Here is a 14,431-nt window from a genome sequence, read left to right as displayed (position 1 = left end):
TTGTGAGAGTGTTTTCCAGTGTTAACAAGGGACAAGCCAACATGTATTTAGGCCAGAGTTTATTACTGCTGTGTCATGTCTTACAAAGCTCTTCTTCTTATCCTTGCTTTTGCCCTTAAATAGTATTTGAGCAGCCTAAAGGGTGATTTATGGTCCCGCGGAGGCTCTACATAGAGCTTTCACCGTAGCCTACGCAAGTGGTCTGAAGTTAATACTTGTGCATTGGTGTGTGTGCTTCGATCTCTTTAAGAGAATAGCAGGGCCACTGTGTTTGTGTGTATGTGGTAGAGCAATCAAGAGAGTGACGGATTAGCTTTGACTCTTGAGTCCTATTGGGTGAAACAAAATGTCTCCACTTTTCTCTCTAACCGAGGTGGGAAACCTGTAGCAGGAGAAGTTAACCATCTCCTTGATTTCATGTTGTTTATGGAGAAGGAGAACCAAGAAATGAGTCCCAAAGCGACGTGCATTTTTCAAGAGTGCACGTCAGGCTATGGCAAAGGGTTCGGCGTAGGTTGGTATCTTCACGTACCTACTTTCATAGCCGAGACGTTGATATAATGCAGAAGCATAAATCATGCTTCACCCTGCAAAGACATTAGCCATTGTTTGTGTCTTGGTAGGTAGACGATACTTTTGCAGTTTATCTATTTCTGGTTGTCCCGTTACCACAGCAGCCTCTTAAAAATGGAAAAAAATAACCTTGAAGTATCTCTACAACTATTCAGAATCAATATAGTTTTTAGTGTCTTTTTACATTTGGAGTCATTCCAAAATCAAAGCGCCTAGATTAAAACTCATCAGTTGAGAGGAAAATTGAGAGACCAAAAACACTCTAATTGGCCAAAAACAATGAGTCCAGAATGCAATGCAGCCACAAAATAGGTTCTGAGCTTATGTAGCCACAATTGTGAATGACCACACTCTTTAATTTTTGACCAATGAAAACTGGTTAATGATAATCATCTGGGCTTGGCAGGCCGAGAGGGAAGTGAGTCCATTAAAAAAGTAAAAGACATTTTACCCCAGAAGAAGCCCTGAAATGTACTGAAGTGTGACTTTTAAACTCAGTGACTGGCCTTTGTACTGCACCTGTAAACTCTGGTTATATCACTGGTTCCTGTAATCTTGAAAGCACAATGTGTGCAGTGTTTTGCCTTGAACACAGGCTGTTTCTGAACAGGTTCAACTGTAAATCAACCGTTGTGTGCTCTCGCTTTATGAGCAAAACTGTTGGACAATATTTGCTGTTGCCATCAGTGCCATTTAATATGGACACTAAAGCGTACTGAACATGTCTTGCTATTGAAAGACAAAATGTCTGATATTTGTCGTTGGTGTATCTGCTGTAAAAACTTTTTTTTATAAATGGTCTGAATTCTATTTTGTCTAATTTCAATTTTGTCATATCCTTGTAACTGTTTAATTTGCCAGAGGCAGCAGTCTCATGCATTACTCCTTATTTTATTCCTTAAAACTAAATACATAACTATGTGTAACTTAAATGCTTTTGAAACTGTGTAAAGTTTCATCTGATGATCATGAATGACCAGTAACAGGAAACGACACTAACAGTGAAAAGAATAGTAGTTTTATATTTGTTCAGCTCTAATATTTCCCACAAAGCCACAAAAGGATTTTCAGCGGGTAGACGGCTCTATAGAGGAAACGCTCCGAAGGGTCACAGAAACACTGGAAAAGGTGTTATTACATCCAGCCAGGTAAAGGTAGCAGGAGATTTCTTTATAAAGGCCTAATTGTTATTTTAGAAGTTATCTGATGTAGTTATTGCTGATAATGGGGCAGGGCCATCACAGGAAAGAAGGAAAATAAAACAAAGAACATTTAAAAGCTACGATGCATCTGCAACATCTTTATTTTAATATAAATAAATGATTTTCTGTCTAAGCAAAACATTCATCACGACTAAATGCCCTCCTGGGAACACTTACCCAGTAATTGGGTAGTACAGCACCGTGAAGAAAACACCTTTGTGACTGCAGCTGGGCTTTTGTCCAAAATGGCCGCTAGAATCAACAAAAACTAAAAGTCAATTTTAAATCCCATATTTACTGTTTACTATTTTCTTTAACAAACTGTTCTATTTTATTAAGTTCTCTCCTCCCTGAAACAATAAAACACAGAAAGACAAATGAGCACAAATAATGTATTTCATAAATATTTCAGAGAATTGTTGGCCTTTACACGATGCAGAACAAGTCAAACATGCAGGTTATAGGAATTACTTTCATGATCATAAAATGTTAGATGCTCATAAAGTTTTTATTTTTGACAAACACGGCTGCCCATCCATATTGGTTTCACGTGTGTTAAATCCCGGAACAAATACAAAGAGTCATTCTTTATTTCTTATTATACAAACTGACAGAAAATGGCAATAAAGTAAGTAAACGCTTTAAAGCCAATCTGTCAAAGAAGCCACTGAGCCGTCTCAGCTTGCAGGCTGTTCCACGATGTTGCCTTGTGCTTCTGAGACCAGCCATTTTGTGTTAATTGCAAACAATAAAGTATCTATCTAAGTATATAAGGGGATAATATTTGTACTAACAATATAAAAGCCATAGCCATTAGGAATAATTTAAGTTACCAGTGTTTGAGTCTAAGATTTGACATTATACTGAGAATATTCTACTAATTCCCTCAGATGTAAAATGCTCCATGCTTCTAATACCTAAAATAATCTTATTGGTTTCAAAACATCTTGCTAAAGGACTTCTATTGAAAAGGAGCCAGCTGGGCAAGTTTACAGAAATAGTGAATTAAATGAAAATTGATTAAACCACATGTACTATCCTTCACCTAAAGGTTGAAACCATTTGTACTCACAATATTTAATATATGAAAAACATATACAGGTGTAGGTGTAAATTTTACAATGCAAAACAAAACAGAAGAACGTGGTGCTTTGACTTGCTCACACATCTATCCTGCAACAATCAATTTGTGGGTGGAAAGATTTCTTATTCAGTAATTTAGCTTTTATGTCATTACATCATTTCATCAACATAAATCGTGTTTGTCAGGTAAGACACAGATGAGTGGGCAGTGTTAAAATCGAACTGGAAGGACTACAAAAAGTTAAGGGGGACCTATAATGCTCATTTTCAGGTTCTGCTTGTGTTTCTAATAGATCATGTTAACACGCTTTAATGTTACAAGGAAATGGCTTGAGTTAAAAAAAATCCCTGTTGAAACGCCGCTGTTTACCTTAATTAATACATTAATCTTATTATTTGTAACGTTGGCCTAATGACTGATGAGATTGGACAGTGATTGTGAATTTGGATGTCCTTATTTAATGCATGATTCAGCAACGTGTCTTGCCGTTATCTAACTCTTGCTTTGGGTAACAACGACAAACTTTGAGCTAGCAAACTTTTGCAACAAGACAGGCCTGCTTGTCTCTTTCAGGGAATGATTTTAAAGTGTTAAAAAGATTATGTTTATGGCATTTATTCTGGCAAGGAGTCTCACACACGGTGATACACTGGTAAGAGCAAATGAGGGTCAACCATGTATTGTATCCAGCTAATTGTAATAGCTCAAGTTACTGTAATGTGTAAACAGTTGACTTTATTTAATATTGTATGTGGAATCTTCTTTGCCCAAGTCGACTGTGATTGGTTAAAAGAAATGCAAACAACCTATAGCATTTGTTTTTCTCCTCTGTGTGGAGGGGCCAGACACTACTCCACAGCCCTGTGTAGATTGGTCTGGCAATGCGAGACTACCAAAAAAATGCACTCACGTGCAAGTCACACGTTCACCGTTCACTGATATTGGTGCTAATATCACAATGCTGATATTAGCACCATGGTCTCTAATCACTAAGTGTCTTTCCTGTTTCACGTAGGCAGCACATTTGACGTGCCTTAGAGAGATAGAACAGGGGACCTATGTATACACCAAACCTTGGGAATAACGAAGATAATTCAAGAACATTACAGATGACCATACCCAAATTCATTTTGCCCCAGAGTACGCATAAGATTATGGGAATCATCAGGAGGACTGGGAGGTAAGCTATCACTGCAGGCACCACCACAGCCAACACATTAGCCACTGCGCGCCTCTTTAAGGGGGAGGCGGAGGGGGCTTGGTTACCACATGTGGCGTGGGCAGGACTTTGCTGCTGCAACGACCACACCACACTCCCAAGGCAGCCGAGCATTAGGAGGAAGAGGCAGGAGATGATGGTGGAAACGGGCATCAGAATGATAAGTTTATTATTCAATATACCTGTAAAACACAAGGAAAGTAAAATGTCATCTTAAAACATTAATAAGCCCCTATTATGCTTTTTATTTTATTTTTACCCATCTTTTAGTGTATTTAGTTCAAGTGTATGTAATAGATATATACACTACAAAAAAACACATTTTACTCCAAATGGACCTTTCTCTCCTACAGAGCACTCTGTACTGCCTGAAACGCCTCGCCCCATTCCTCCTTGAATTTCCTCAGCCTAGTGTGCTGCACATAGGTGATGCCTGAGCACACACAGCCCAGTGGCTAGTGGCTAGTTTAAACTTGGTTGACCAATCACAATATAAGAGTGGGCCAGCACTACATAACACTAACTTATTAACTATTTTAACAGTTATTTGGGGAATTTATGGTCTGTGAACCTCATTTATAGAAAATTAAACCTTACGTTTGAGTTAGAAAAGCAGAAATTAGGAATTATTTAGACTAAAATTCAAGGAATGGATGTTGATGGATAATCACAGATTGGAATATGTCCACTTTTACTCAATAGTATTTCAAAACCACTTCAATTGTTTATCAAATGCTGCAAAATTGAATAAAAAACCCAAATTAATGAAAGTAGAGATTTGTAATTGCCAAAGAGCAAAAGTGGAATCAATCATGTTATTCTGGGTAATTACAATTGCGTAGTTAAAAAGAACATTGATGGGAAAACAAAGTTGACCCGAGGACAACATGAGGGTTAAATTCCACTTTGGAGGGAAGATGCTTTCTTAAAATTCAGCCATCATCAATCCTAAAACATGATGCAGAGGTCAATACACAGTTTATATGCTGAACTTTTAGTTGATACTTACCAGCAGCCAGGCAGAAGGACAAGGTGATGGCCCACACGACAGCAGAAACAGCCATTCTGTACTCCCACTTCTTCACTTTCAGGTACAGCACAGGTCTAACCACCGCCAAGTAGCGCTCAATGCACATACAGGCCAGCAGCAGGGGGCAGCCAATCAAGTTGAACATACTGAAGACATCTGTCACCCTATCTATGGGAGGTGGAGGTGGCGGGTTGAGTTTTTGCCAGGGAGTGGCTAAAAAATATGGTGAATAGTAGACAATTTCAGGGTTAGAACTGGGCTCTTGCAGACAAATTCAAAGATTTTCCAAAACCATTTGGACAGGATTGACATCAAAGGAGCTTCCATTTTTCTGTTGTCATCTTGGTTCCCAAATAGGCTTATATGTTAGTGTTAAAATTTTTCCATCTATCAAATCAGCTAAAACATCTAAGCGCTACTTTGATGCGCGACATCGAACAGCTCATGCAGCAGTATGAGCCCTTTTAATTTGACTTGAATTGCCTCCCGATATTGTAGGCTACATGCTGTTACTGACGTTATTTGTTACTGACATTTGTTATGTTCACAAAGTTCAGTAGCCTTCACATGAAAATGAATTATCCCAATATCAATATTTCAATGTTAGCTAGGCTGTACGTTCCGCAAACGATGGAAAAAGGATGCACTCCTTCTCTGCCACCTCTGTTACGTGAGCTGTGTTTTGCATTTTGCGCGCAACCCGTGACGCTTGCGTCCACTTGCGCCCACTGTGTAGACTATGAAAGGGAGAGGCCGTTGACTCTGTAACGGCCCTAACCAAGGAAGTAAAAAAAAGTCTTTGAGCGGAGAGCTAGTGCGTCTGATAAAAAAAAGAACTTCAATTATAGTAACCCGCCACATTTTTTGGCATTAACGGTAAGATCAATTAGATCACTTGTTACTGAAAAAAGCAACAATGCCATTATATCCCATCACTAAAAAGAATCAATTTCGATCCAAAACACTGTTGTTTTCCCCTGTAATGGTAAGATCGTAACCAGTCTCCGTCAGTGTTCACCTGTATTATTTGTGTTGACACTCATGGTGATGTAGATCAAGCTGACAGGCTTTAGACACATGTAGAGAAGATCCATCGCAACAAGATTCACACCTAGAACCTGAGAGACAAAGGTTTAACACAAGTAGGTTCAAGTTTAACAAGAAAACAGTATCTTACAGACCCAGCTGAAACTTCTTGTTGCTTAACATAAATGAATGCATTTCTACTGTACCTGTGAGGCTGACAGTGTTTTCCTTTCTTTCATAAATAGCCAAAGCAGGGCAACATTAGCCACCACTCCTGTGATCAGGATGAAAGTGTCAACGAACAGCCACGTTGTGTGCCACTCCGCTACACTGTGACAATCACTGAAGATGGCAGCAACATAGTTTTTGCCGAATAGCGCAGGTTTAGACACGCTGTCAGTCTCTGATAGTGTCATACCTAAATGATTTCTGCCAAGTCAAAGAGAGAGAGAAATTATCAACATGAAACTCTGGTTAATGTCAGAGAAGATGTTTTTAGACGATTCACTCATGACCCCTGTAACTGTATATAAATAGTTACAAATGAGACAGTAGAATAAACAAGGTGGAAATTCATGCATGCTTAAAACTCAGACTATTGTTTCTGATTTGCATGAGGCTCTCAAACACAATGAGAGGATTATTTTTGTTTTTTAGACATCCCTTGGCCATCACCCTAAGTTTTGAGGGTATTTTCAGACTTTCACTAGATGCCTGTTTGTTTGTGGCTTTCAGGGCTTCATTTGCACCACAGAGGCCAAATCAGCGCTCTAATTCAAGTGAAGACTGTTATAAAGACTGTTATAAAGGAAAGATATATTGCTGTTCACTTCCTTAAATGTCATTTTTCAAAAATGATGAGCCCAAATTAAATGCACTTTGACTACTACGTTGGATGTGGAGGCTGTAGATATCAGAGAGTAATATCGCCAAACCTGGAGAAATACAACAACAACCATCTGCTACCAATGCAAGTAGGAGAGAAAAAAAAACTTTTCTTTGAGTGAATTGACCCTTTAAGGGGGTCCTATTTACGTACATACAACAAAAGGAAGGTTGTTTAAAGATAACGGTAATTAAAGGTTTTAAAGCTACATGGGTTTAACTCCATTGCAATTTTAACTCATTTTAGATACAGTTCATGCATCTTATCTTAATCTGAAGGGGAAATAAATTTCAGTTTTATCTGTTATTATTTTTCACCTGCACAATCTACCCATTCCTCACTTTAATTATCCTTAATTCTATTTGTATTAAGGTGTGAAAAGCTACACCCAAAACTCCAACTTACCCCTCCATGTGTCCCCTTCCTTCTCTCGTCTCTCTTGCAGTTCCTGCTCACTTGTGACTGACATCCCCAAAACATGCAAACATAAACCAATAGGGCAGACAAAACAAATGACCAGGTGTTTAGTGTTGATTTTTCCACCCTTGAATGCAAAGAGGTATTTATGTATTTGTGGTACAGGTGATTTCCATTGCTTGCAGTCTGTTTACTGCCTGATTTAACTGCCAGTTTTCCTTTGCACGCAGACCGTGCTAGTGGTCACCTCTTCTTTCTGGATGGGGAAAATTCTCATTGTCGGAGTCTAAGTGGGACTCCGTAAAGTCAGCTGTAGGTAGGGCTGCAGTCAAGTCCACCTTTGTCGGACCAGACCAAGAGTAGTCGAGACGGAGTCAAAACCAAGTCCAATGAGAGACCCTCAAGACCACATACTCACTTACCTGTTCATACTTTATGTTATGTGAGAGACAGCAGGATCAGACCTTCAACAGGCGGTCCGTAACCCCCTAGGGGGGTCCTAAGAGTTAGTGCAGGGTGGCCGCCAAATTATGTTGAAAAAATTGTTTTATTTTAAAGAGTTTGTTCCACAACGGAAATAAAAATTTACATTAGTATGAATCCAATTTAATAATAGCAAAGATAAATTGGCCTATATGTGATAAATGTATTTACCCATTGAAGATAAGCTTGCTCTAGGTTGTACTATAGGACTCACTGTGCCTTCCACATGTGCAGTACGTTTAACATTAAAACACTATGTACAAATAATAACCATTTATTTCCATTCATTTGGTTTATTAAGCAACTCAATTGTTTGCAGTAAGGGTATATGCAGTAGGGGGTCTCTCTTTCAGCTAAGGGGTCCCTGGCCGAAGCAACGTTAAAGACCCTTGCTTTAAACAGTTCCTCCTACTTTTAAAATAACAACCTTTTAATTTTAGACCTGGCCTGTTTATGTGTCTGTTTCTCACTTGTGATCAGTGTCATGCAGTGAGCATGTCTGTCTGTTATCGTCAGGTCATCGTCCTTCCAACCCACAGAGCAGCATCACACATCTTTTATTTGGGTGTAAATGTGAGACATGGCTGCCAGTGCCATCTGAAATTCCCGTTTCTGTCATTTAAGTCCAGTGTGGACAGACGTACGCTCCCGCTTCCTCGTGTGACGGTACCACTCGCTCTGCAGGCAAATGAGGTTGTGTCCAAATCTCCACCTGTCAGGACGATGTGATGAATTAGGTCCTTCTTCTTCTCAGTTACCTGACTGCAGAATCAAATTTTTAGGGAACTTGTACATAACTTTACTCTCTTCTTTAAATGCCGCTTTCTACTTCCACTCCACAACATTTCAAAGAGAAATATTGTTTTAGACTTTCAGGGTTTTCAGGGTTTGGGTGTATGCTTGAATAAATAAAACTATTATTTACAAAACTGCTTACACAAGTTTCCATTAATATTTAAACACAATGGGAGAGTCCGGTACAGCCTGACACTGGACGGTAAAGCTAAAGATTAACGCGCGTATGCAAGTTTATGTGTTCAAAGTTTCTATTAAACAAATTGGGAGAGGACTAAGAATTGTGATTTTTATTCTTAATGCTTATAAGTTTTGGCACTGGTAATTTTACTTTGGTGCTGTCCTGTGCTGCATGTAGTTCTCCCTCTCTCTCCCCTTTCATGTCTTCATCTGTCCTGTGGAATTAAAGGCCAAAAATGCCCCAAAAAATCATCTAAAAGAAGTTCCTCTATGCAGTAAAAACCCTGACTTTCTACTCCACTACATTAATCTGACGGCTTTAGTTACTTTACAAATTCAGATGTGTCGCACACAAAACACATGTAGTTTATTAAATATGATGTCCTGTTATGAATGAAACTACCCACTAATATAACTGCCTACAAGTCCAGCTGACATTTTTAGACCATTAAACACAGTGTTAGAATAGTTTCCAGTTTCTAAAATGTGAGGAGTTATCTGCATTGAGTATTTTTACTTTTACGGCTTTAAGTACATTTTCCTGATAATACTTACATACTTTTACTTAAGTAACATTTTCAGTGCAGGACATTTACCTGTAAAAGAGTATTTTTTTACATTGTGGCATTGGTGATTTTAATTAATTAAAGGATTTGAATACTTCTTTCACCACTGCCTGACCGACCCTCTTTCTCCATCTGTTCTCTCTTTCTTTCCTTCCTTTCGCCATCTTTTCCTCTCCTCTTCCTGAATAGCACAAACGACATGCTCAACCCTTGACCTGTTCAACTAAACATAAGTCTTTTTATTTAGCTTTTATGGCAGTCTTACTATTATACAACAAATAGTTTACAGTAAGAGTTATACTCAGGCCTGTCCAGTTAAAGCCATTCACCCCCCCCCCCCCCCCCCCCCCCCCCCCCCTTCAAAAACTGTAAAGTGCACATTTGTTAGTGTGTCTACTTGTGTCCTTCCATTCAAAATGAAGACCGCCTCACACTATAGTGTAACTGAAGCAACAGTAAAAGGGCTCTTGGACACAGTGAATGAGAGGAATGCATGTAGATACAGTAGCCCTAGGGAATAATAACTATAGGGAATCATTATTCATGGTTCAGAAGTTTCTCCATCTTGCTATTCAAACATGACATATACCTAAGTGCATTTCTGTGCAGTGTACAGTCCATTGAGGACAAAACAGTTGTCTCAGAGTGTGTCCACCCTCTTTCTGTTTGCTATGTCTTACACAGTGAAAATTAGTTACAACACAACAAGAGCTCTTTCTGAAATTAAAAATCACTTTTGCATGATTTTAAACTTATCGTCTGAACCAGGGATGGGCAACCGGTGGCCCCCGGGCCGCATGTGGCCGTGTTCTCACTCAGTGCGGTGCGAAAATCAATTTCCAAATATCAAATTGTTGTTTTCATTAATTTAGTAGCTATACTCGGCTAACTGAATGATAAGGTTTACAGTGTCCTACTGGTGGAAGTGCACAGTCACAATCGGGCCCTCATTTTTGTGGCCCTGTATATAATCAGTGTTGCCCATCCCTGATCTGAATCTACAGTATGTAGGGCTCAGACCAGATTTTACTTAATTTAACTTAAATTATTTGCAATTATAATTCAACCCATCTCAGATATCCAGTATTGTGTGTTAGGCATATATAGTCTACATCAGGGGAGGAGCAAGGTTGTGGCATTGGGGTCCGGATTTCTTTTCACCAAAAGCCTGGAATCTTTTAAGGTTTTAAAATAGCTTTGACTTTGCGTCATTTCTCCCTCACTCACTCTGACTAGACCGGCAAATCAACAGAGCAAAAGTTATTTTATAACAAAATAAACGACTTTATTCAGGACACAATGGAAGGTCCATGGTACTGGGATACTGTGACGCCATAGTACTGTGAACCCTACTAACAATATGTTATAAGATTAGTAATGCTGTTTACGTCAAATTCTTTCCCTGTCTATGTTATGTAACTTAGAAATAGAAACATCAGACTTTGTTGCCTCTCTTTAATTGGCAGTAGTTACACTCAACATTAGTTTAGACATTTACATAAAAAATAGGGAATTGGCTCTAGAATGATTCTTTTCCTGGGCAACTATCAGGATTTATTTACACAGTTCTTTGTCATTCTATTTTTAAATGGCTTAAAATATACTGCATAGAGCCGCCATTAAATAAGCCTTCCTCCGGACCCCACCCCCCAAAGTTTGGGCTGAGCCCTGAGCGTTTACGTCGGGCTCCGCTCCTGTTCTGTTACATCCATCAGGGGCACTGAAGGACCACAAAACAAGCTTTGGTCAAAATTAACCGTGACGATGGAGTTGCGGCAGTATACAGTTAATGGGCAGTATCAACGCTTCTGGTGAGAAAGAAAAGATGAATTTCAAACAATCGCTGTATCTTGAATCCATAAATACAGCGCAGCGTTGGCTCCAGCAACAGCAGGGAAATACCAGGACTAATTAATGACCGCTGGAAAGTGACCTAAAACCTTTGGTTACATCACACATTAGATTTCAGAAATTCGTGTGAGGTGATTAGCTTTAAAGAAAAAAAAATGTACATCTGTCTAGATTAGATTATGTTATATTATGTGGCTGATAGGGATCCTTTCCTTTACAATAAGCAATTCAAAAAACAACTAAAACTAACACTGCTGAGAGATTTGAGCTGCTTAACAGTGGCAGCCATGACAGACACCTTGATGATGCTACAGATCCTTCAAACAACCAGTGAACCGAATTAGCACACTTTAAAGTAAAACTTCCTATGTTCCCTTGTCGACCGGCTACTTGAAGCTTTCTTTTAATTTCTGACGGGTTTAAAGAAAGCTAAAGTTATTCCTCTCCTCTTGCAGAGCGTAGCAGCAGCAGCAGCAGTTCAGGAAGAATTATGAACGAGAAAATGTGTACAGTTCCTGTTTAGTCCAAAGCAGACGTTCAGCAGGCATGCAGTAAAAGAAGGAGCTTCTACACTGGCTGCATCTCCAGTTGGACACTTTTTCTTCCATTGGAACTTTGCATCTGCAGCCTTTTGGTGGGAGAAAACAGAGCTGAGCAAAACTCAGTGTGTCTCCAACACCTGTCTGTGACGCAGTCCCTTCAACTTATTCAGCAGGGATGGCACAGCGCCTCGAAAGTATGGACGACATCTACTGCCATGGCCGCTGTGGTGCTGGGTTGGGATTAGGGTAGATAGGCGCTGGTGTTGGGTGGTAGGCGGGCACAGCCGTGTTGGGGTGGGGCGGGTACGTCGGGGTGGGATACTGCGCCATGATGTGAGGCTGAGCGTGGGCAGCTGTGTGGGCGGGGGTGGAGGCAGAGGAAGAGGGGAGGTGGAAGTAGAGGGGGGCGGATGGAGCGAGAGGGGCGGAGGGGGCCGTTGGAGTCGGGACCCTCTGCAGGACCACGTGCGGGTAAAGCTGAGACTCAGAGCGGTAGAGTCCGGGCAGGGAGGCCTTCAGCAAACTCTCCTGACTCCTGTGTGAAAGACAGAAAGAGAGTCACATCAGCAACAGTGTGACATCAATGAACACATGCATACATTACCCCCCTTCTCTACACCCTCCATTGGCTCCCGGTGCATTTTAGAAGGGATTTTAAAGCACCACCATGTAACTCGTCTCGCTTTGGTCCCTCTACAGGTTGTCTCATTGGAACTCCAGCTGGCGTGGCTGTAGTTCCAATGACACAACCTGTAGAGGGAAGAGGGAAAAGCTACATCGTGTTACTTTAAGACATACATTTTTTGTAATTCACAGTTTTTTTCAATTTTTTTCTTAAACAAAACTCAAAAAATACAACTCGCAACTCATCACCACCCACTCAGACAAAGATCATGAAAGATGACAGCAACGTAATAGTGACAAAACAGACAATTAACCATAAACCAAATACACATACTGTATGTATAAATGACAACACCATAAGCCCATCATACAACGTCTCACCCCCCGCACAAAGCTTCTTAGGAGCCCTCCAGACAGCTCAGGTACTCTCCACATTTTCCAGTGTAGACATCCAATCTGGCAAACCGTTTAGATGACATTTTTTCACTCACCGCCACTCAAGACGTCTCAATCCTATTGAAAGCACCCCTTGATTTTAAGATTTTAACATTTGTTTTCAAGGCCTTATATATCTTGGCCCTGTAGTATTTTATTTTATACTGATTTATTCTTATTCTTTTTATTGTAGGACATGTTGTATTATTCTTGTCCAGCACTTTGGATACCTGCTGGTTGCTGTAAAGCGCTAAATAAATAAATGTTGATTGATTGATTGGAGCTCCATGGCACAGAGGGATTTCTCTATTTTTCTTACTTATTATCAATCTTATCATCAATCTTTTTGTTATCCAGATTGGGTTGAATGACAGGTTTCCTTGGAATGTTGTGAAACAGTGTGCAATGATCTTTTAAGTTAGTTTTCTCGCATTTTGTGGTTGTGTCAAAGATGTTATCCAATCAGCAGTGGCGTGTATGTAAACTCACGGTAATACAAAGCCAGTGAGGGACAGCAAGAGTTTTCAACACACCATCGTTTCAGTTCAAATAATTGCGTTGCCATGTGTTTTCGGGGCTGAACGTGCCCCTGGTTAATTAGAAATGTGTTGGACTGCATTTCCCATGTGTACTTGCAGGACTTTAGCACAGGTGTGCTCTATTTACCCTTATTATAAGATGCTGGATCAGCTTGTGTCAAACATTTGCCCTGATGACTGTTGAGATATACTCAAATACTTCTCAAGGTAAATTCATGATGGGATCTGAAGGGATTTGAGCATTTGATATTGGTCACGGTCAGATTTTTGGGAATTAATGTCAAATGTGTTGAGGATAACAGTAGGCTGGATAGCTTTGTGCTTTCTAAATTACTTCTAGTTTAACTGCATTTCTTAAAATCAAAGCACACACCTTGGTGGTGTATTTGCTTCTGTGTGATGCAAGTGTGCTGCCAGCTTACCTCTGGTAACCTCTGTTCTCATATCCACTCAGCCCTCCAGTCAGGTACAGGGGGCTGTCTGGTGCCAGATGGGGGTTCATCCTCTGGGAGAGATGGAAGATTCTGGGAGGAGGAAAAGCTTCCCATTCACCGTCTTCTCTCTCCAGCCAACACTCGCTGCGACGGGTCGAGCGTTTGTCTCTGCGTCTGAGGAGGAGACAACTTTATCAGGTTAGAAGTCCTCGTTGTACCAGCTATTCTCGCATTGCCAGTTCTGTCTCCACAGCGCTGCGGAGTAAGGTCTGGATACAGCACTAGACATTCTGGGACAGGAGAAAAAAACGCTCTGGGTTGTTTACTTTTACCAATCACAACCACGCAGCGACGGCAGCTCTGCTAAATAGTCTCAGAAAGTAACTTGTTTTAGTGGAACTTTTGCACTCCACAAAAAAAAAAAAGCCACATCCAATGTAAGAGCCAAGTAGTGCCCTCAGTATAAATAGGAACCAATCTCTGTGAGCTATTTAAATTAGCTGGATAATGATAAAACCTAATATGTTCCTACCTGTGTATTTTGT

The 14,431-nt window shown here is 40.2% G+C and overlaps 1 protein-coding gene across 1 annotated transcript in view; it reads right to left on the bottom strand.

Annotated features, from left to right (window-relative positions):
- Positions 1-11,195: 11,195 nt before the first annotated feature.
- zgc:162331 (uncharacterized protein LOC793007 homolog) overlaps positions 11,196-14,431 on the bottom strand; it is a 35,546-nt gene continuing 32,310 nt past the window's right edge. Inside the window, exons 5-6 of the mRNA XM_034863392.1 lie at positions 13,875-14,060; positions 11,196-12,389 (exon numbers count right to left, since the gene is read on the bottom strand). Coding sequence (XP_034719283.1) covers positions 12,062-12,389; positions 13,875-14,060 — 514 coding nt within the window. The 3' untranslated portion in view covers positions 11,196-12,061. The remainder of the gene's footprint in view (positions 12,390-13,874; positions 14,061-14,431) is intronic.

This window comes from Etheostoma cragini, chromosome 23 (assembly GCF_013103735.1).
Source record: "Etheostoma cragini isolate CJK2018 chromosome 23, CSU_Ecrag_1.0, whole genome shotgun sequence".
NCBI classification, from domain to species: Eukaryota; Metazoa; Chordata; class Actinopteri; order Perciformes; family Percidae; genus Etheostoma; species Etheostoma cragini.
This window is presented reverse-complemented; position numbering and strand designations above follow the sequence as displayed.